Source organism: Choloepus didactylus, chromosome 18 (assembly GCF_015220235.1).
Source record: "Choloepus didactylus isolate mChoDid1 chromosome 18, mChoDid1.pri, whole genome shotgun sequence".
NCBI classification, from domain to species: Eukaryota; Metazoa; Chordata; class Mammalia; order Pilosa; family Megalonychidae; genus Choloepus; species Choloepus didactylus.
Window position 1 is genome coordinate 2150822 of NC_051324.1, and position 23014 is coordinate 2173835.

General features: G+C 48.0%; 1 protein-coding gene across 4 annotated transcripts in view; it reads right to left on the bottom strand.

Moving 5' to 3' along the window:
- The window catches only part of SLC47A2 (solute carrier family 47 member 2), a 30891-nt gene that overhangs the window by 2095 nt on the left and 5782 nt on the right, over positions 1-23014 (bottom strand). For 2 of the 4 annotated variants that reach the window (XM_037810602.1, XM_037810604.1), the window contains exons 6-15: positions 15963-16007; positions 15503-15600; positions 15019-15116; positions 14169-14282; positions 13529-13596; positions 12471-12579; positions 11537-11612; positions 11037-11106; positions 458-590; positions 52-146 (exon numbers count right to left, since the gene is read on the bottom strand). In XM_037810602.1, the coding sequence (XP_037666530.1) occupies positions 52-146; positions 458-590; positions 11037-11106; positions 11537-11612; positions 12471-12579; positions 13529-13596; positions 14169-14282; positions 15019-15116; positions 15503-15600; positions 15963-16007 (906 nt within the window). Of the gene's footprint in view, positions 1-51; positions 147-457; positions 591-11036; positions 11107-11536; positions 11613-12470; positions 12580-13528; positions 13597-14168; positions 14283-15018; positions 15117-15502; positions 15697-15956; positions 16008-23014 lie in introns of all 4 variants that reach the window. The other 2 variants (XM_037810603.1, XM_037810605.1) reach the window with 2 other exon arrangements.

The following is a 23014-nucleotide window of genomic DNA, read 5'->3' on the forward strand; positions in this document are numbered from 1 at the left end:
CGGGAGTCTCTGGTGGAGTGTGTCTTGTGGGCCCGGGGCAGACTCCCTCACCTCCTCTGCAGCCAACTTCCAGTTAATCCGGGCGGTGTAGACCACCAAGGCCGCGGCTGCCAGGAGGACGCAGGCCAGCATGCCCAGCCAGAGGCCTGCGGGAGACGGACGTGGGTGCGGGAGGGTCACCCACTCACCCCGGGCCCCCGGGAGACAGACGTGGGTGCGGGAGGGTCACTGACTCACCCCGGGCCCCCGGGAGACGGACGTGGGTGCGGGAGTGTCGCCCACTCACCCCGGGCCCCCGGGAGACGGACGTGGGTGCGGGAGGGTCACCGACTCACCCCGGGCCCCCAGGAGACGGACGTGGGTGCGGGAGTGTCGCCCACTCACCCCGGGCCCCCGGGAGACGGACGTGGGTGCAGGAGTGTCGCCCGCTGATGCAGGAGTGACCTCACACTCTTACCCATGATTCTCATCCTGACCACGAAGGTCAGCACGCCGCCCAGGGGCAGGCCGACGACGTAGTACATGACTGCGTTCACGATGGCCCCAAAGGCCTGCCTCCCGGTGCCTCTGAGCACGCCAGCGTACACACACTGCGGGAGAGGGGGAGGTTAGACACGCTGACATGGACGGCGGCCTCGTCGAAACCTTAGAGCCCTGGGGAGGGTGCTCTCACCCCTCCCGAGGGGAAACTGAGTCACGGACATCGAGGCACCTGCCCAGTGTCACACAGAAGGTTGTGTCCCCAGTGTCCCCTGCACACCTCACTGCCAGCCGCCAGTGCAGGGCCTGGGGAGGTCAGAGTGCCTCATGTATTCGTTTCCTCTCGCTGCTGTGGCAATTAGTGTCTTAACACAAGTTTCTCACTTCATAGTCTGGGGGTCAGAAGTCTGAAATGGGTCTCCCTGGGCTGAAATCAAGGGCGGTGTCCCTTCTGCATGCTGTGGAGGGGAAGCTGTTTCCTGGCCTTGCCCAGCTCCGAGAGGCTGCCCACACTCCCTGGCTCACAGCCCCAGGCAGCAGACGGCACCCCTGACTCGTGACTGTCCCGCCTCCTCTCTGACGTCCGACGAGCCTTCCGGTGGGGTGATCTCGTCTGAGGTCTGCGAAGTCCTGCCACGCGAGGTGACACAGACGCAGGCCCCAGGGGGTTGGACGGTGACGGCTGTGGGGCCACCGTTCTGCCACGGTGGCAAGCAGAGGTGTTCCCGTTCCTGCAGAGACAGGCAGCCCCTGCCCTCCGTGACTGCACCCACACAGGAGCTGTTCCAGAAAAGGACGCTCTTTGCTTTCGTGTTTTAGTCTCGTGCGCACAACTTGACCCCAGATCTAATGAACCACAGAACCACAGGCTTCGAGGGAATGCACAGCTTTACATCCGTGTCGGAGAGGAGAAAGGCCTCCAATCAGTAACGTAAGCGTAGAAAGAAGCTAGGAAAGAAGAGCAAACTGTACCCCACCCAAGCAGAAGGATGGAAACAACAGGGAGGAAATCACTGGAATAGACAACAGCAAAACAACAGAGAAAGTAGATGAAGCCAAAAGGTATCTTGGATAAGCTCAATAAAATTGACAAGCCTTTAGTTAGACCAAGACAGTAAGAGTGAAGACACAGATTACAAAAATTAGGAATGAAACGGGACATCACTGCTGGCCATAAAGAAAATAAGGGACTATTATGGGCAACTTTATGCCCACAAATTAGAAAAGTGAGATGAAGGGCATAAATTCCTAGAAAGACACTTATGGTTGACTTGTGCTCCTCAAGAAAAGGGATGCTGACATCCGGACTCCGGGTGCCTCAGCCTGTGACATTATTGGAAACAAGGTCGTTGCAGACGGAATTAGATGAAGCCCAATGGGGTCCACCTACTGCGGGGCAGCCCCCACCCCAGGGTGACTGGGACTCGTAGAAGCGGGGAGGAGCCTGGGAGAAGGTGGCCTGGGGTACAGGGACGGAGGCTGGCGTGCTGGCGTGCTGGCGCTGCGGGCTCCGGAGCTGGAGGAGGCCGGGAGACTCCTCTCCGGGGCTCGGGGAGAACAGCCTGCCGACCCTGGAGTCAGACCTCCGGCCTCCGGAACCGTGAGGCCAACATGCTGCTGCTTGGAGCCACCCAGCTGCGGTGCTTTGTCACAGCTGGCCGAGGAAGTTAATACAAGCACAGTCTACCAAACTCATTCAACCAGAGACAGAACCTGAATAGGCTCATAGCAAAGGAATTGAATTAATAATTTAAAACCTGCTGTCAAAGAAAAGGCCGGACCCAGGTGACTTCAGTGGTGAATTCTGTCAAATATGTAAAGCAGAAATAATGTCAGTCCCTCAGAGGCGCTTTCAGAACGTAGGAGAGGAAGAGAACACTTCTCAACTCATTCTGTGAAGCCAGTGTTACCCCAGTTATCCGGATACTAAAGCCAGGCCGAGATGCCACAAGGAAAAAAGATAAAAATTACAGACCAGTATCCCTCATGAACAGAGAGACAAAATCTTTAACAAAATGTTGGCAAACCAAATTCAGCAATGTATAAAAAAGATAGACACCAGGGGTGTAAGCTGTAACATCTGAACATCAACTAATGTAATATACCATTTTACCAGAATCAAGGACAGAAAACACATGACCTCCACAGATGCAGAAAATCACTCAACAAAAGCCAACACCCGTTCATCAGAAAATGTCTCAATAATTAGGAATAAAGGGCTCTTCCTCAACCTGCTAAAGGGCATTTATGAAAATCCTATAAGTAACAATAAATTTAATGCTGAAATACTGAATACTTCCCCCTAACACCAAGAACAAGGTACAGATACGTGCGCTTGCCATTTCTGTTCATCATTGTACTGGAGGTTCTAATCAGATTGGAAAGGAAAAATTTTAAATGTCTTTATTCACAGATGACATGATCATATGCACATGTAGAAATCATAAGGAATCCACAAAATCTGCTAGCACTAATAGATGAGTTTAACAAGGTCTCAAGATAAAATATCAATATATAAAAGATCAGATACAAACATGAATCATGTTTTTATACCGTGAGCAATCCAAAAGTGAAATAAGGAAGCAGCTCAATTCAAAGGAGCATCTGTGGTCACTTGGAGCTGTGGACCCAGGAAACCATGTTCCTAATCGTAATCCATCTCTTAACTGAAGTAACTCATCTAAAGGTCCTGTTTACAACAGACCTTTTGATGAGTTATTTGTAAATAGGACCTTTGGATGAGTTACTTCAGTTAAGGTGTGTGACCGAGCTGAATCAGGATGGGTCTTAATCTTTTTACTGGAAGCCATCTAAGGAAAGCCACGGGGAGCAGCCAGCTGAAGTCAGCCGAACCCAGAAGAGAAAGAAGACACCACCATGTGCGTCGCCGTGTGGCAGAAAAGCCAAGACCCAAGGATCGCCAGCAGCCAGCCCCCGACACCACAGTTTTCTGGGAGAAGGCATCACCTTGTTGACACCTTGATTTTGGACTTCTGGCCTCAAAACTGTGAACCAATGAAGTCATTGTTTAAGCCAACCCATTACATGGTATTTGTTTTAGCAGCTGGGAAACTAAAACAGCATCAACAAGAACAAACTTGTTGGATAAATTTAACAAAAAAGTGCAAGATTTGTTTACTGAAAACTGCAAAACATATAAATTTTGATATAAATTAAAGAAGATGTAAATACTTGGAGAGAGAGCCCATGGATTCGAGGCCTCAGTCTACCGCTAAGGTGACAGTTCTCCCAGGTCAGTCTACGGGCTCAGCACGGTCCCCGTCAGAATCCCAGCAGGCTTTTTAGTAGAAATGGACAAGCTGATTCTGAAATTCGTATGGAAATGCGAAAGACCTAGAAGAGCCAAAGCAAATTTGGAGAAAAAAAAAATGAACAAAGTTGAGAGAGTCACACTGATCTCAAAACTCACTACAAAGCTACAGTAATCAAGACAGTGGAGCACTATCATAAGGATAGACACATGGATCAATGGAACGGAATTGGGAATCCAGAAATAAACCACCACATTCATGGTCAGTTGGTTTTTGAAAATCCACTGGGGAGAGGTTAGCCTTTTAACAAATGGTGCTGGGACAACCGAATATCTATATGCAAATAATGAACTTAGACACCTCAATACGTAAACCTAAGTTTAAGAGCTAAATCTATAAAACTTCTAGGGAAAAAAGTGTAGGAGACAATCTTCATGACCTTGGGTCAGGCAAAAAGATCTTAGATATGACCACAAAAGCATGCGCCATAAACAAAATTGAGATGAACTACATTAAAAATGAAAACTTAACAGCTTAAAAGGTATAATTAAGAAAATGAAAAGACAAACCACAGGCTGGAATTGCAAATCATGTCCCTTATAAGGACTTGTATCTAGAGTATATAAAGAACTCTTAAGACTTAGTAATAAGCAACCCAATTTTTAAAATGGGAAAAAGATGTGAATAGACATTTCACTGAAGAACACATAAAGATGGATAATAAAACACATGAAAATGGGATAATATTAGTCATTAGAAAAATGCACGTTAAAACCACAATGAAAAAAAAATAGGTCCCTACAACACAGTGAACCCTGCTGTAAACAATGGACTATAGTTAACAGTACAGTTATAACAGTGTTCTTTCATGAGTTGTAACAAATGTCCCACACTAATGCAAGGTGGCAATAATAGGGTGGTGTATGGGAACTCATTATTTTATGCATGATCATTCTGTAAACCTGCAACTTCTCTAATAAATAAATATTTAAAAACCACAACAAATACCTGTTGATGTTCACAGCTGTATTATCCCCAACAGCCAGAAGGTGGAAACCACCTAACTGCCCATCGACCGATGACTGGGTAAATAAAATGTTGTGTATAATGCAATGGAGTACTTTTTCAACCATTAAAAAAAAAAAAAAGAATAAAGTTCTGATTCATGCTAAACATGGATGAACCTTGAAGATACCACATTGAGTGAAGTAAGCCAGACTCAGTGGGACAGGTACTGCATGTTTCCACTTATATGAAATAACTAGAATATGCAAGTTCTAGAAATGAAATTCCAAGTCATGCTATAGCATGGATGAAAGTCAAAAACCCTACGCTAAGTGAAAGAAAGGCACAAAAGACTACATATTACATGATTGCATTTATATGACATGTACAGAAAAGGCAAATTCGTATAAATGGGAAATAAATCAGTGGTTGCCTGGGGCTGGGGGGTGGAAGCAGGGATTGACTGCTTGAGGGAATATTTTAGGATGATAGAAATATTTTAAAACTTGATTGTGGTGATGGTTGCACAGCTCTGAATTTATTAAAAATAACTGAATTTGACACTTAAAATGCCTGACTTTTATGGTAATGTAAATTATACCCACAAAACACTTTAAAAAATAAAATAAAAATAAGGTCAGTAAAATGGTGGCATAGGAGGTTTTACAAGTCGCTGTCTCCACCAACAAAGTGAAAGAGCTGGAAAAGAGCTGGAATTGACCAGGTGGACACCCTGGAACCAGAAGGGACGATTGGATCAACTGCAGGAGGCCCGAGGAAGCAGGGGCTGCCGAGAGCTCAGGTGTAGTGAGTGAAAGCGCAAGCCAGGGACCAGCCCCCGACGTTCCACCCTGTGGAGACAGCTGCAGCGGCAGCGACATAGCCCAGCGGAGGTCAGGGGGGTCCAGGGGGTCCAAGCAGTCCAGAGGAGGCCAGCAGAGGCGAGGAAACCTCTCCTCTGGAAGGTGGGGTGAAGGGTCGGGGTGGAGCACGGGAGCTGGCCTGTTTCTACCCTCTGAGCAGCAGCACTTCCAGCTGCCCACCAGCCTCCACCTGGACGTGAGGAGCCAGTGTTGTTTTCCTTCTGGGTGAGCAGCCCCTGAGGGCACAGTGCAGACTTGCCGCCGGGGCTGCTGACCTCTCACCAGCAGCCACCAGGACCTAAAGAGCCAGCACACTTTTCATTGGTTGAGCTGCTGCTTTCTCTTTCTTGCATTATCTAGTCTGAAAAAGATGTCATTTGTGACATGAACAACATATAAAGGAGGATGAAGGGATATAGGAACTGTGTATGTACAGGCTATTGAAGTCAAGTTGGAATCCGCATGATCAAAACTGTAATCGATTTCGTATGGTAAATGTAATCCCATGGTAACCATAAAGAAAATATCAAAAAATCTACACAAAAAGAAGGGATAAGTGATTCACAATGGCTCATTATAGAAGATCACCTAAACAAAAAGGAAGGTAATAATGGATGAAAGAAGGGACAGAAAAGTATGAGACTTACAAAACACAATTAGCAAAATGGTAGAAGTAAATCTTGCCTGATCAGTAATTTCCCTGTATGTAAATGGATTAAACTCTCCAATCAAAAGGCAGAGATTGGCAGAATGGATAAGTAAACATGACCCAACTATATGCTATTTACAAGAGACTCATCTTAGATCCATAGATACAAATAGGTAGAAAGTGAAAATATGAAAAAAATGTTTCACGCAAATAGCAATCGAAGAGAGCAGGGGTAGCTATATTAACATCAGACAAAATATAAGTTAAAAATGTTATGGGAGATGAAGAAGGACATTATATATTGATAAAAGGGTCAATTCAACAGGAATATTTAGCAGTTATAAACATACATGCACGTAACAGCAGAGCACCAAAATATATGAAGCCAAGACAGAACTGAAGGGAAAATTAGCCAGTTCTACAATAATAGTTGGAGATTTCAATATACCACTCTTAATACTGGATAGAACATCTAAATAGAAGATCAATAAGGAAAGAGAGGACCTGAATAGCACTGTAAAACTAGATCTAACTGACATATATATGTAACACTTCACCCAGCAACAGCGGAGTACACATTCACGTGCACATTGATCATTCTCTGGGATAGACCATATGTTAGGGTACAAGAGAAGTCTCAATAAAATTTGAAAATATTGAAATCATAAAAAGTAACCTCTCCAACCACTATGGAATTAAGCTAGAAATCAATCACAGAAAGAAAACTGGGAAATTTACAAATATGTGGAAACTTAAATGCACACTTTTAACCAATGGGTTAAAGAAGCAATTAAAATGGAAATTAGAAAATACTTAGAGGCAAATGAAAAAAAAAAAAAAAACAAAAAAAAAAAAAACGCAACATACCAAAACTTAGAGGATACAATGAAAGCAGTTCTTAGAGGGAAGTTTATAGCTAAGAATGCCTATGTTAAAAAAAGAAGAAATATCTCAAATTAACAACCTAAGTTTATATCTTGAGGAACTAGAAAAATGAGCAAAGTAAACCCCATGTTAGCAGAAGATTTAGAGTGGAGATAAATGACCTAGAGAATAGAAAAATGAGACTAAACAATAAATTTGAATACACCAATAAAATTGACAAACCTTTAGTTATACAAAGAAAAAAAGAGAAAAGATGCAAATAACTAAAATCAGAAAGGAAATGTGATATCACTACTGACCTTACAGAAATAAAAAGGATCATGAGAGAATATTATGAACAACTGTATGCCAACAAACTAGATAATCTAGAAGAAATAGAAAAATTCCTGGAAGTACAATGACCCATACTGACTCAAGAAGAAATAGAAAACATCCACAAACCTACAACGAGTACAGAGATTAAATCAATAATCAAAAACCTTCCACCAAAGAAAAGTCCAGGACCAGATGGCTGCACAGGTGAATTCTACCAAATACTTAAAGAATAATTAATACCAATCCTTTTCAAATTTTCTGCAGAACTCAGGGAAATTCATCCATGAGGCCAGAACTACTCTGGTACCAAGTACTGGTAAAGACAGCACAAGAAGAGAAAACCACAGACCAGTTTCCCTTATGAATATAGATGCAGAATTCCTTAACAAAATATTAGAAAACCAAATCCAATGGCATATTAGAAAGATTACACACCATGACCAAGTGGGATTCAACCCAGGAATGCAAGGATGGTTCAACATATGAAAATCAATCAATGTAATACACTGCATAAATAGAATGAGGGGAAAAACCCATATAATTATCTCAATAGTTGCAGAAAAGGCATTCAATAAAATCCAGCACCATTTTCTGATAAAAACACTCCGAAAAGTAGGAATTGAAGGGAACTTTAACGTGATAATGGCCATTTATGAAAAAACACACGGCTAACATACACAGTGATGAAAAACAAAGCTTTCCCCTTAAAATCAAGAACAAGGCAAGTATGCCCACTGTCACTACTGCTTTTCATTATTGTAATAGAAATTCTTGCCAGAGCAATTAGGCAGAAAAGGATATAAAAGTCATCTGAATCGGAAAGGAAGAAGTGAACCTATCTCTGTTTGCAGATGACATGAGCTTACACAGAGAAAACCCAAAGGAATCCACAAGAAAACTATTAGAGTTAATAAATGAATTCAGCAAGATGGCAGGGTGCAAGATCAACGCACAAAAACAATTGTGTTCCTACACACTGGCAGTGAACAACCCAAAGAGGAAATTAAGAAAACAATTCCATTTACAATCGCATCTAAAAGAATAAAATATCGAGGGAAAATTTAATTAAGGATACAAAAACTTGTATGCTGAAAACTACAAAACACTGCTGAAAGAAATTAAAGAATTTTGTACATCAAAGGAAATTACCAAGAAATGAAAAGGACATCCTACAGAATCAGAGAAAAGTTTCAAAACTTATATTTGATAAGGGTTTAACATCTAGAATCTATAAAGAACTACAACTCAATAACAAAATGATAACCCAATTTAAAACTTGGCAAAGGTTCTTGAATAGAGATTTCTTAAAAGAAGATAAACAAATGGCCAATAAACACATGATAAGATGTTCAACATCCTTAGCCATTAGGGAAATGCAAATTAAAACCATAATGAGGTACCATGTCACACCCACTGGAATGGCTCCTATTTTAAAAAAAAAATGTTGGAGAGGATGTGGAGAAGTAGCAACATTCACACATCGTTGATGGGGATGTAAAATGGTACAGCCACTGTGGAAAGCAATATGGTGGTTCCTCAAAAAGTTAAACACAGAAAACCATTTGACCCAGCAATCCCACTTCTAGGTATATCCCCAGAAAGAGTGAAAACAGGGTCACAAACAAATACTTGTATCCCAGTGTTTATAGCAGCATTACTCACAATAGGCCAAAGTTGGAAACAACCTAAATATACATTATCACATGAATAAGTAAAGAAAATGTGGCACCATACCCAATGGAATACTATTCATCCTTAAGAAAAATGAAGTTATGGGACCTGCTGCCACACGGAAGAATCTTGGAAACATTATGCTCGATGAAACAAGCAAGACACATAAGGACAAAAATTGTATGAGATCACTTACAAGAGATGACTGGAAATGGCAAATTTGCAGGGATAGAACGCAGATTAGAGATCACCAGAGGAGGAAAGAAGGGGGAGTATTTGTTCATTTAAAAAAGGAAGAAAGAACTAATAAACCTCTGGGATTTGGAGAAAAAATAAAGGAATGGCCAGAGTGGTGGAAGAGACGAAAATGTATGTGAAAAGAAATGATGGGTTTGGGATAGCAAATGCTAAAGGGCAAATCATCGTTAACAAAGTTCTACTGGAGTTTGAAGAAAATGAGGCTTTAATCTCTGTCTTCAGTTTGCCCCACAAATGCCACTAGAGTTAGCGTCTCCTCAAACCGGGTTGCACACGTGTTAGGCCAAGTTCCCCAGAAGTCGAGCCCAAGATCAGGATTCTTATTCCAGTGATTTCTTAGGAGGAGTGCTTTCAGGAGAAGACGAGTGAAAGAAGCAGAATGAGGCAGTGGGGAAAGCGCAGATGGATTTAAAATAATAATAAGGTCCATGGAAAACATAAATTAAAAATAGAATAATCAAGAGTAAAGACATGAGCAAGCAGGTGCGCGCGCCCTTGGGCCCCATAAACTGCCCTCTGCGAATTGCCTCGGGGTCTCCTGGCAGCCGCGGGGGCAGCCATGCTCAATTCCTTCACTAAGCTACTCCCAGCCCCTGATTGCGAAAGGAGTTTCTCATGTGTTGCTTCACCTTGGAGCCAGAGGAACAAACATGTTTCGTGTCCTTATCAACATCCCGTGACAAATGCAAGAATGGGTTCCATAAAGCGGTTTCTTTTCGTGTCCCTGATGAAAGCTGGGGAGACGACACCAAAACACAGCCCCGAGAAAGCAGCTGCTGGGAACACGTGGTCCGAGGAGGTTGCTTTCTGCGTTAGCTCCATTCAAAGGTCAATCCTGGGGTATTTAGAGAACTGCACAGAGTGCATGGAATCCTTTGGAAAAATCCTCCATAAATATAACTTCTCTCAATGGGTCACTTTTTTTCCTTTAAGGAGCTGATAACCGATTATTGTGCAGGTTTTCCCCCCGGCAGGGAAAGGCCTGGAACGCAGGTGTTCGCTTTGCTGGTTAAGGGAACACCCTCAGGGAGCTGCTGAGTTTTACGCAGAGGGATAGAATGCACAAACTCAAGATGGAAAGTAGGACCCGCCTGCTTTCAAATTCTGCTTATAAAGTGAGATTTCACTGCTTTTTTTTTTTTTTTAATGTCTTGCTTTTAAAAATTCACATCACTCCAATTCGCCATAAGTGGGACCTATACTTCGTGGTCAGGTGAGCAGAAAATCCACGTTCCCTGCAGCCTGTTTGACTCGTCCCCTCTGAGAACTGGTCCTCTGACAATGCAGTGTGGCCCGCGGTGTGGCCGCGGCTGAGAAGGGGGTAGGGTGTGGGGTGGGAGGTGCCTGTGGCCCGGCTCGCAAGGAGCCAGGAAGAAAAGGTTTGTGATTTTACACAGACCCACTTCATCAGGTTTTTGCTAGTCCGTAGGTGTATGTTGGCTTGTTGGGATTGCGGGTGAGGGAGCCATTGCTTTGGAAAGCAAGAGAACTAAAAACTAGCAGACACTTCCAGCGCTCGCTATATAGTTAACCCCTTACACGGAGGGACCCTTGAATCCTCACCACGGCCCTGTGTGGTCTCAGAGAGGGCGAATGAACCCGGACCCCCACGCACTTGGGGTTCAGAGCGGTACTCACACAGACGGCTTCAAACAGTTGAAAGATGGTGTAAATCAGCAAGGCCTCGTTCACCAGGGCAATGACTTCCCTGCACAAGAAACAAGGAAGGACGTTGATTCGGACACGGAGACACAGCCGTGTCCTTAGAGAACCATTTATGTCCCTTCTACTCGGCCCCTGAGAGAGGTGGTCTCACTGCAAACATAATGGACAGCCCCCCACCCCCCACCCCAGCCCTGGGGTTCCTTATGTCCACGGGCTGCATATTCAGCTCCGGCCAATCCCCGTCCCCATCATGCTGCTGCTCTGGGATTGGCATCTTGTCTATGGACAAGCAGGTGGTGGGGGACAGGGTGTGGCTGGAGAGTGGGGGACCCCCCCCCGGGGCCTCAGCCCTTGGCTTCCTTCATGAGGACAGAGGCCCCCCCAGTCCTGCTTCCTGCAGGTCCCACACCGAGCCAGGGCTGTAACACACTCCGGCCTGTTCCAGAAGTCAGTTCCGAAAGCTGATTGCTTACTCATCGCTGGTGAAGATGTGCCCCAGTTTGTTTTTCAGGATGCCCAGCAGGATGCCCACAGCCAGGGAAAGGCCGACTGGAAGAGACAAGGAACGGCAGTGACAGCGTGGAGGACCCGACTCGAATCGGGTAACGGGCGGCTTCTGGTCCCCACAGGCAGCACCTCAGCCCCCTGCGCAGGGAGCCCTGATGCAGGGCCGGGAGCCCCGTGCACTCAGCCATGGGCTGGGGCTAAGCTTCTGTTTGCTGCCATGCAGGAAGGACAGCGTATGAAAGCCTTCCCTGCAGCGGGTCGTGGCGTGTACCCCCAGACTAGCCTCGCGTCAGCTCATCACTGTGAGAAAGGCAGGTTCCAGGCCTCATCCCCAGTGGCCGGAATCAGGTGCTGTGCTGAGCAGGGCCCAGGGATCTGTGTTCCAGCTGCCCCTCCAGGGGTTCTGAGAACCCCTCTCTACACACGTGAGCTTATCTGGATCCGCCAGTGTCAGGAAGCAGAGCCTGATGTTTGGGGACACAGATCGGCTCATCTTGGTGGATGGGATGGACGCGTCCCGAACTCCTGGGAGTGCTGGGAAGGCAGAGAGACCCTGGACAGCCTCCAGGAGAACCCAGGGAGGAAGGGCCTTCGGAGGATCACGGTTTAGTCTAAGGTGATGAAAGCCAAACTGACCAGTTGTCCCCAGCAGATTCCAAGAATCCCAGCAGCAGGGAAGGAGTGGGGAGGAGACGAGACAGACAGAAGGGGCGGCGTCGCCTCCCCATCGGCAGGGGCTGCTCTGGGTTGGAAGGTGGAGACAGCCGCTGGGGACACTCTACGAGTCGGCTCTCCACGGACGCCCATGGCCAGCCTTGCCTCTAAGGACGGGCTCCTCCGGCCCAGGCCCGGACTCACTTGCTCCAGCTTTCCAGGGCTCCCCCCAGAGCTCACACACACCTGCACAGAGCACGCCCGAGGTGGCCGATCGCTTTGCTTGCACCGTATCTGCAGCCCCCAGAGCTGTCCCCACTCGGACACAAACTGCAATGCTGAGCCCCATGGGAAACTGGGACCAGAAAGGAGAAGGTGGTGTCAGGGGAGCCACCCTCCAGCCCCTGGGATTGGGGGGGGGGTCTCAAGCCAAGAAAAGGCCAGAGCGGGGGGTGGCACCACCCACCAGCCTGGCCCGAGAGAGGAGAGCGGGAAGGCAGGGCGGACACAGAAGCGGCCAGCACAGGGGAGGGGGTGTCGCATTGCCAACAGCAGGGCAGTGCAGTCTGAGGCTGGGAGCCGGGTCTGGGGTACCCAGGCGGCCCTTGGAATCATCTCCCCCAATCCCACCCCATCCGCCCTCAGAGACACCCCAGGAGGCCTGGCCTGGGAGCTGAGACCACTGGGTTGCCCCAAACTCATGAGTAAATGGATTTTAGAGGTGAACGTGGTCTTAAGTATACTAAAAAAGTTCATTGTGAGAAAAAGAAAAATTCTGTGGAAATCGTTTGTAAAAGCAGGAATCCCTATAGCAATCAGTTTTGCAAAGACAGATTTTTGTGACTCCTTTGCTTAAAGAAGGGGTCACAGACTCAGGGCCCAGGAGCCTTGGCTGGCCCCTGCAGGACGGACACGAGTCAAGGGGAGGGAGAAGAGGGCAGCCTCTCCATGGGGGGCAGTGGGGCCGGGGGTTGGGGGGAGCAGATGCCCTGACAGAGGAACAACTGGATGTGCAGGATCGAGGACCACCGCCCAACAGAACTCCCAGTGTTCAAGAAAATCTGAAAATCCAGATTATGATGTAAAGTCTCCCCATTTAAAAATAATACTAGATCATTTCTAAAGTCCCAACATCAGGTGAATTAAATATGGACCAGCTTGTGTGGCCCACGGCTTAAGCCACCTAGGCCCCAGCCCTGGTGGGTCCCGAGGTCCCAGGAGGACCCCTGCCCCTGCGGGCTCCCGGATCCTCCGGGGGGTTGCAGTCCTGGGGGCTGGGCTGGGGGTGTGGAGAGGGTGCTCACCATGTAGACCATTGTGGCCACCTCGTAGATGACAGCCTGGGCAGAGAGGTCCACCACGCCGAGCAGGCCTGCGAGGGGAGGCACGGTGAGTGCCGAGGGGCCCGGCCCTGCCAGGCCCTGCTCACGCCACCTGCCAGCCACAGCCCGCGGGGAGGAGCCAGAGACTCGAGGTCGACCAGATGCCTCTCTGCGTCTGGGACCAGGGGGCAAGTGGCATGGAGGGCACATTTGCAACAAAAACTTTCCTGCAGGCTGCACCCCTGCATGGCCTGGCTTTTGAGAAGAAATCCTAGGCCTAGGTGCTCGGCGAGGGAGAGAGGAGAGAAGTGGACTCTCAGCCATGCGTGGATTTTCTGTGACTCTTGTTTGGGGGGCTCAGTTTTCCCACCTGTAAGTGGGGGGCAGGGATGGGACTAACTGGTCTCTAGGGGCCACGGCAGGCCTGGTGTCCTGGTTTTAGGGATGCTTGGCCCCCGGGCCCGGCACGCTGATGAACTGGCCAAGCCCCCCGTGCTGCCGCACTTGTGCCCCGATTCATCCATCTCCCGCTCTCTTGGGGCTCAGAAAGCTTTTCATGAGGCACCGCTCTAGTGCCAGGCCCCGAGGGGACAGGCCCGCCCAGCCCTGCCCTTCCACCTACCCATGAGGAAGCTCCCGATCTCGTAGGCCCACCACTCGATGCACAGCATCAGCATGCTGGGGACGGCGAGGGAGAAGAAGGCGCCCCAGTCCTGCAGGCACTCCAGGGACCAGCCTGGGGACAGAGGACAGAGGCCCCGGGGCTGAGAGGCAGCCCCAGCCACAGGCCCGCCACTGCCGGCGCCCTCAGAGCCTGCGGCTCTTTCCGGAAGGAAACTTCTGGGTCAGTAGGCCCAGGCATTTGGCAGCTTGCACACGGGGTGCCAGCTGGTCCTGGAGCGGGGCTGGGGGGTGAGAGAAGGGTGGGGGGACAGGACGCACAGAGCTGGGGCTCAGGAAGGGGCGCACCGGATGGGGGTGAGGGTGCGTTCGTCCCCACTCTGCCCCCTGGCACCGCGGGGCCCTGGCTGGCCCCCTCACCCTCTCTGCTGGGGAGCTTGAGTCCTGACCCCTGCCTCGCCTCCTCTGAGGGCCTTTAAAAGGCTCACACACACCTGGGAGGTGTGCCCAGGGCCCTGGCTGCCCCCTAAATGCCTCGGGAGGAGTCCATGTTCATCAGCTAACTTGTGGGAGGAAGGGCTCAGAACCGAGGTCCCAGAGCAGGTCCAAAGCCAAGCCCAGGCTCCGCCACCCTGAGCCTCGCTCTGCCTCGGTTTCCTCAGTGTAAGGACCAGTGAGGCTAACAGCGGGGAAACGCACGTGATGGCAGGATCCAGGTGCTCCGCTCGCAGCCGCACCCGGAATCTCCACCCGTGTCATCCCTCCCGTCAGCCTGGGGGGGTCCTGGCCTTCGGGGTGGGGCGCTAAGGGGCGGAGCAAGGCCCCCTCCCCAGGCCGGGTGCCCTGCACACCTGCCCACGTCTCCAGGTGCAGCTTCCTCAGCACGATGTAGAGCAGCAGGAAGGCCGTCTGCAGGAACTGGGAGGTGGCGTTGGCGTAAGCGGAGCCCCTGGGAGGAGGGAGCGCGGGGCTGTGGCCGACACCCACGGGGGCGGGAAGGGGCGCAGCCTGGGAAGCTGAGGTGCAGTCCTGCAGCGTCCTGGGGCGCCTTCTGGGCACTCCTGGTGGGTGGGGGCCCAGGCGACGGAGCTGTCCCTTCTCCCCACCCCACCCCCCGGGGCTGTGGTGCTCCCCACCCGGCTGGGCCCGAAGCAGAGGTGCCATGGGGCGTTCTCACAGGCCCCCACTTCCCCGTGACCCCCCACTTCTGGGCGGCAGCGGCAGCTTTCCTCAAGGCCTGGGTGAGGCCTGGGCAGGGGTGGGGGCTCGGTGGGTGATGCCCCCCGACCAGGCCCTCCCAACCTGCCAGCGCCCGTGCTGCCAGGAGCCCCTCACCTGACCCCCATGTCCAGCACAGAAACCAGGACGTAGTTGGCCAAACCGTTGATGCAGTTTCCCACGACGCCGCTGAGGACTTGGGGCCACACAATCGCCTGGAAGGAAGAAACGCGGCCCCTGCTGAGGCGCGGGGGGGAGATAGACGGGGTGCGGGGGGGGATGGAGGGGGCGCGGGGGGGAGATAGATGGGGCTGGGGGGGGGATGGAAGGGAAGGGGGCCGGGGGCGGCAGGGGGAGGCCCGGGCACACATACAATTCAAGAACTGGGGACACGCAGCCTCTCGCTGGTCCCCTAGGCCAGAGGTCAAGATGGGGACGGGGGATTGGAAGAGATGTGACCCCGGTTGGCCCACAGGTGCCCCTTCCCCCTGAGCCAGAATCGGGTTCGTGGAACTCACAGCCAGACCCCGTGCTGGGGACGGGTGGGGAAGGGGCCCCTCCAGGCTGGGACCTGTACCTGATTTTGCAAATACTTTGCCAGCAGGATGTAAAGAAAAATGACCTGTATAAAATATACAACAAAAACAAGCAAACAAAAAAACCAAATAACAAAAAACACACAAAAAACCCTAGACTAACATTAACAGATATTTCTTTCCCACAGTGTGTCTGGGCCCCGCCGGTGGGGCGGATGCCCCTGTGTTCTGGCCCTGCCCAAGGGGCCGCCCTTCTGGGCCCCCGGCTCTGCTGTGGCGAGAGGCGGGCAAGTGTCTCTGCGCCAGGGCATTTGAGGCCCAGGTGCCCTTGTGCAGGAGGCAGCAGAGCTGCAGAGCTGCCAGCCGCCACCCTGGGCCCTCCCGCTCCACCTGCCTCCCCCGCCAGCCCGCCCCAGGCACTTGTTCAGAGGGGCCCCTGGAAGCCCAGATCCACACGTTGGGGCCACTCCCAGGGCTCTGGCTGCCAGGACAAGAATTTGGAGGGCATGGCCTTGAACTGAGGAAGAGGCAAGAACTGAGGAGGTTGGATTCAAGACCCTGCTGGGGGGTTGGGGTGCACGTGTGTGTTGGGGGGGTCGGTGGCACTGGCCCTGCTCTCCTCTAAGGCCCTGCCCTGAGCCTGCCACCACTTCTGCAGTGTGGTGCAGAGCGTAAGTGTGCAGAGCTGGAACCAGACTGCCCGGGCTCAAATCCTGGCCGCGCCTTTGTGAGCTGTGGGATCTCAGGCAAGTTAGTTAACTTCTCAGAGTCTCAGTTTGCCCATCTGCAAAGTGGGGATGATAATAGTGCGTGTGTGTTTGTGTGTGTGTGCATCTATATGTATCTCTAGAAACAAAATCAATATTGCAAAGTTCTTACAAAACAGGATCTGGCACATTTCAGCGTTCCAAGCGTTAGGCAAGCATTATGTAACATTAGTCATCATGACCATCCTTATTACTGGCGGCTAAATTTTGCAGCAGCATTTTTAGCTTTATTTGGCTAAAGGAGATGTGATACCTTTATAAGATGTGTTCCTCTGACCCAACTCCAAGACCCTGCTTGGCAAGATACCATCAACTTGGAAGGAAGAGCCAAAGTATGGTTTAAAGGGAGCTGACCCAGTTTGGGAAGACAGTGGAGAAAGGCCACACCTTTCAGGTGGTTTGCATGATCCAGAGGAAATCTGTTGCTGACTCGGCCCCAAAGAGGTGAGGGCACTGGCCTTTCAGACAGGTAGGCATGGCTGTGTACACGCTGTCTGGGCCTAGAGTTGTTTTGGGGGCTCCCTATATTCACCCTGACTCATCCCCTTCCCAGCTTCCCCCTCAAGAACTTTGCTTCCTGGTACCATGGAGGCTAAAGGGTTGCTGTGAATAGGAGATGAGAAATTTCACTGAGGCTGATGCAGCCATGCCAGATGTTAGCGTGAACACTAGGCAGCAACAAAGCAGACAGTGTGTAATGTTGGCTTCCAAAACAGACACAGAGCACTGGCTCAGATCAGAAAGCCAAGACACTGAGCCAAATACACTACTTATTAATTTAGTATTTACTAAATCAACAGAGAAAGGAGAGAGAATTCAGTCATTGGTGCCAGAAAACATTTAGATGGATTAAAGTCGTAAATGTAAAATAAAAACCATAAAAGGGTTCAAAGAAAATATAGGCATCGTCCTGACCAGGATGGTGGAGTGAGAAGCTTTAGAGCTCCGTGCCCCACAGAAGCTTTGAACAACCGGCAACAACTGCAGAAACATCTTCCCCAAACGCTCCCGAAAACAGTTGAAGTGTTGCAGTAACTTGACAAGTGCCAAATGAAGAAAAAGGCAACCTAAAAGCGGTAGGATCTCTTCGTGCCCTTGCCGACCCCTGCCCTTTCACCTTACCGATTTGGCACAGACTCAGCCCACACCCCCAGTGTGGGTCCCGGGTCCCAGTTCCAGAGGGAGCAGAGTAACCTTTGTGCACATACGGGGGGCACGTGGGTCTGGCCCAGCATTTCTGGTGGGGGCCCGAGGGACTCGCCGTCCCAGAACTTGCTCTGTGTGTAGCAGGCAGCTCACCAGCGCTCCTGCAGAACACCCTGGGGGAGCAGTCGGGTCATGGCTGCCTGGGGCAAGAGGTTGCCAGCGTAGGACACAGAGTGAGGGTCTGGGACTGTGAGGAAACTGTTTTGTAGGAAAGAGGGGCATCTATAACCGTGTAAATGGGGGATTCCGAAGACCTCATCCTCATGCCCAAAAGAGGCGTGCACAGAAAGGACTGGGAGGAGCTATGCTTTGGCCTCAAGCTATTTTTAAAATCATTATATGTAACTCAGTGCATGTCAACTCCAGCCCTGAAGGAGGGCACTCACACAAGTCAGTCTTCAAAGACTGGGGAAGGAGTTTTCTTTTTCTCAGAGTCTAAATTCAAGGAATAATACATTAAAATATTAAAATGTTCACATTTCAACCAAAGATTCCAAAACATACAAAGAACCAGAAAGTGATGGCCCAGGCAGAGGAGGAGATTAAAGCATTAGAACCCGGGACCAGAGCTGGGACGTACCAGACAGAGACTTTTTTAAAAATGTTCCTAAATATGCTCAAATAGCTGAAGGAAAACATGGACCAAGAACTAAAAGAAATCAGGAAAACAACAGATGAACACAAAGGGGATATCAATAGAGAGATGGAAGTTATGAAAAGGAAACAAACAGAGCTGAAGTCCCATAATAAGAAGTAAAAACTTCCCTAGAGGGTTTCAACAGCTCATCGGAGGTGAGAGAAGAAAGAGTCAGTGAACTTGAGGTTAGGACAACTGAAATCATCCAGTCTTAAAAGCAGAAAGAGGAAAGAATGAAGAAAAGTGAACAGGGCTTGAGGATTCTGTGGGACACCATCAAGCTCACCAAGATACACACTGTGGGAATCCCAGAAGATGAAAGCGAGAAAGGGCAGAGAACATATGAAGAAGCAATGACTTAAAATGCCCCAAATTTAACAAAAAACATGAATATGCACATCCAAGATGCTTAATGAACTCCAAACAGGATAAACCCAAATAGACCCACACTGTGGCATATTATAATAAAACTGTTGGATGCCAGCGATAGAGAATTCCAAAAGCCACAAGAGAGAAACAAAGTATCATGTACAGGAGAGCCTCAATACGATTAAGTGCTGATTTGTTGTTGGGAACCACGGAGGTTTAAAGTGCTGAAAGCAAAGTATTGCCAACCAAGAATTCTGTATTTGGCAAAACCGTCTTTTGAAAATGAGAGTGGGATTAAGATGTTCCCAGATAAACAAAAATGGAGGGAGTTCATCAGTACTAGACTGGTCCTATAAGAGACGCCTAAAGAGAGTTCTGCTGGTCAAAAGGACAGGATAATAGACAATAGATCAAAGTTGCATAAAGAATAAAGATATCTGGTTTCGTTTGGGGAGATGGGAAAGTTCTAGTAATGGAAGGTGGAGAGGGTACCACAACATAGTGAGTGTGATAATTTCCACTAAATGGTAAGCCTTGGAGTGGCTGAGATGGGAAAGTTTATGTTGTATATATTCCACAATTTTAAAAAAAAGAGAGGGAGGCGGGGCAAGATGGCGGAGTGGTGAGGAGCAGAATTTCGTCTCTCCCTAGAGCAGCTGGCAATTACCCAAGAACTATATGAAACAGTGTTTTCGGGGTCTCCAGTAACCAGTCACACATTGGACACAAGTTTGGAATTGGAGGAAAAGCTGAGATCGCAGCGAACATTGTAAGTTCCCCGGACCAGGGGTCTGGCGCCCCTCCCCACCCAGACCTCACAGACTATCTTGCTGCCGGCTCCCTGGAAGGGGGGAAAAAAAAAACCAAAAAACAGCAATCTGCTGAGGGCAAGAAGGGAGGCTCAACCCAGCCTCAACTGCAGAATTAATTAACAAATTAATTAACTAACTTTGGGAGCTGGGGTGCTAAAGAAGGGCTGGGCTCCGAGAAGTGGGGGCACGTAAAAGCGGGCACCCATTCCCAGACTCCAAAAAAGCCATTTTTTTCCCCCTACATTTTGTCCCTTCCAGCTTCTCACTGATCCCTTATCTTTTTGCATTTCAATAGCCCCCAGCAGGGGTGGAACTGAAGCAGTTGGAGAGTAATTATCAGACAATAGCCCAAAGCGTATCTTTAAATGCTCTATTCTGACACTGACAAAACTTCCAGGCTGGGGAAAGACTTTTAAAAGAGACTCTTTTTTTTTTTTTCCTTTTTTCTTTTTCTTGATTTCTTTTCTACTTTTTTTTTTTTTTAATCTAAAAGTAATATATGTGGTTATTTTCTATCGGAAAGCCCAGGTTGAGGGACTAGGCTGGGCTTGGGGGAGAGAGAGTACCCACAGTGTCTTTGAATTCCGTATTCACTACTGAAGGCCTCCAGCCCCGTCTTTAATTGGTAACTCAGGCTGACCAAGGAATCTACCTTGAGAGGCCCCAAAGAGGAGAGAGGAGAATGGAATAGTGCCCCTGAGAGACAACTGGAGTTCTGAGGATTGGGAGAGTGGAGGGAGGTCCAGCTCAACTGGCAGTCCTCCTTCTGGGAACTCAGACCCCAGGGGCTGGAATTCAGATTCTGGCTTCAGTCAGCCACACCCCCGACAGGATCAGAGTCACCAGGAGAACTAAAGTCTCCACACCTCCTTACACTGGTGGGGGAGCTGCGGGCTGGCCAGCGCCACCTGCTGGACAGGAGAGGAGAAGCACCAATTCTAAAGGCCTCATAGGAGGGTCTCATTCTCAGGAAAACTCCATACCCTCCCAATGAGACCTGGGCCTCACTAGACTGGGAAAATCTGACTACGGTCGACCATATCTGAGGAGACCCACTCACAAAAAGGTTACATAGAGGCAGAGCAAGAAACAGAAAAAACAAGAGGGGAAAAATTCTGATCAACTAAATAGAACCTAAGTTAGAGGTCTAGAATAAGTTGAACTGAATAACAGAGGCCAGAGAACAAAGCCAACCAACAAGAAAACCACTAGGTAAAAGACAGAAAACAAGCTCCAAAATAAACTAATCAAGAAAATCAGATGCCTAGACAACTTAAGATAACAAGCCATACCAGGAAACATGAAAACATGGACCAGCCAAAGGAACAAACTAATAGCTCAGCTGAGACACAGGAGTGGAGGCAACTAATGCTAAATAAATTTGATGAAATGAAGGAAGATATAGCAAAAGAGCTGAAGGATATAAAGAAGACACTGGCTGACCATAAAGAAGAATTCATAAACTTAAAAAAAACAAATGGCAGAACTCATGGGAATGAAGGCCACAATGGAGGAAATGAAAAACACAATGGAGGGACACAACAGTAGATTTGAACAGGCAGAAGAAAGGATCAGTGAACTGGAAGACAGGTCATTCGAATTCATACACACAAAAGAACAGATGGTGAAAAAATGGAAAAATATGAGCAGGGTCTTAGGGAGCTGAGTGACAACATGAAACGCACAAATATATGTGTTATGGGTATCCCAGAAGGAGAAGAGAGGGGAAAGGGGGCAGAAAGAGTAATAGAAGACATATTCACTGAAAATTTCCCAACTCTTATAATATAAAAGACAGAAAATTAGAGATTCAAGAAGTACAGCATACCCCAAATAGAATAGATCCCAATAGACCTACTCCAGTCTTACTGGTCAGATTGTCCAATGTCAAAGACAAAGAGAGGATTCTGAAAGCAGCAAGAGAAAAGCAATCCATCACATACAAGAGAAGGTCAATAAGACTATGTACAGATTTCTCTGCAGAAACCATGGAGGCAAGAAGACAGTGGCATGATATATTTAAGATACTGAAAGAGAAAAACTGCCAACCAAGAATTCTATATCCAGCAAAACTTTCCTTCAAAAATGAGGGAGAGATTAAAACATTTTCAGACAAACAGACACTGAGAGAGTTTGTGAATAAGAGACTGGCACTACAAGAAATACTAAAGGGAGTGCTACAGGCTGATAGGAAAAGACAGGAGAGAGAGGGTTGGAGAAGAGTGCAGAAATGAAGATTATCAGGAAAGGTAAAAGGAGAGGAAAAAATAAGATATGACATATAAATTCCAAAAAACAAAATGGTAGTAGAAAGTACTGCCCTTACAGTAATAACACTAAATGTAAATGGATTAAACTCCCCAATAAAAAGACACAGACTGGCAGAATGGATTAAAAAACAGGACCCATCTATATGCTGTCTACAAGAAACTCACTTTAGACACAAGGACAAACATAGACTGAAAGTGAAAGGTTGGAAAAAGATATTTCATGCAAACAACAACCAGAAAAAAGCGGTAGTAGCTATATTAATATCAGACAAGTTAGACTTCAAAAGTGAAACAATTAAAAGAGACAAAGAAGGACACTATATATAATAAAAGGGTCAATTCATCAAGAAAACATAACAGTCATAAATATTTATGCACCAAACCAGAATGCCCCAAAATTCATGAGGCAGACACTGCGATCACTGAAAGGAGAAATAGATACCTCTACAATAATAGTTGGAGACTTCAATACACCACTCTCATCAATGGATAGAACATCTAGACAGAGGATCACTAAAGAAACAGAGATGTTGAATTGTATGATAAATGAACTAGACTTGACAGACATTTATAGAACACTACATCCAACAACAGCAGGATACACTTTTTTCTCAAGTGCTCATGGAACATTCTCTAGGATAGACCACATGTTGGGTCACAAAGCAAGTCTCAACAAATTTAAAAATATTGATATTATACAAAACACTTTCTCCGACCACAGTGGAATGAAGTTGGAAATAAATAAAAGGCAGAAGGTCATAAAATTCACAAACATATGGAGGCTAAACAACACCCTCTTAGAAAACCTGTGGGTAAAGGAAGAAATTACAAGAGAAATTAGTAAATACCTCTAGGCAAATGACAATGAAAACACAACTTATCAAAACTTATGGGATGCAGCAAAGGCGGTGCTGAGAGGGAAATTTATTGCCCTAAATGCCTATATTAAAAGAGAAGAGAGAGCAAAAATTGAAGAGTTTACTGCTCACCTGGAGGAATTAGAGAAAGAACAGCAAACTAACCCCAAAGCAA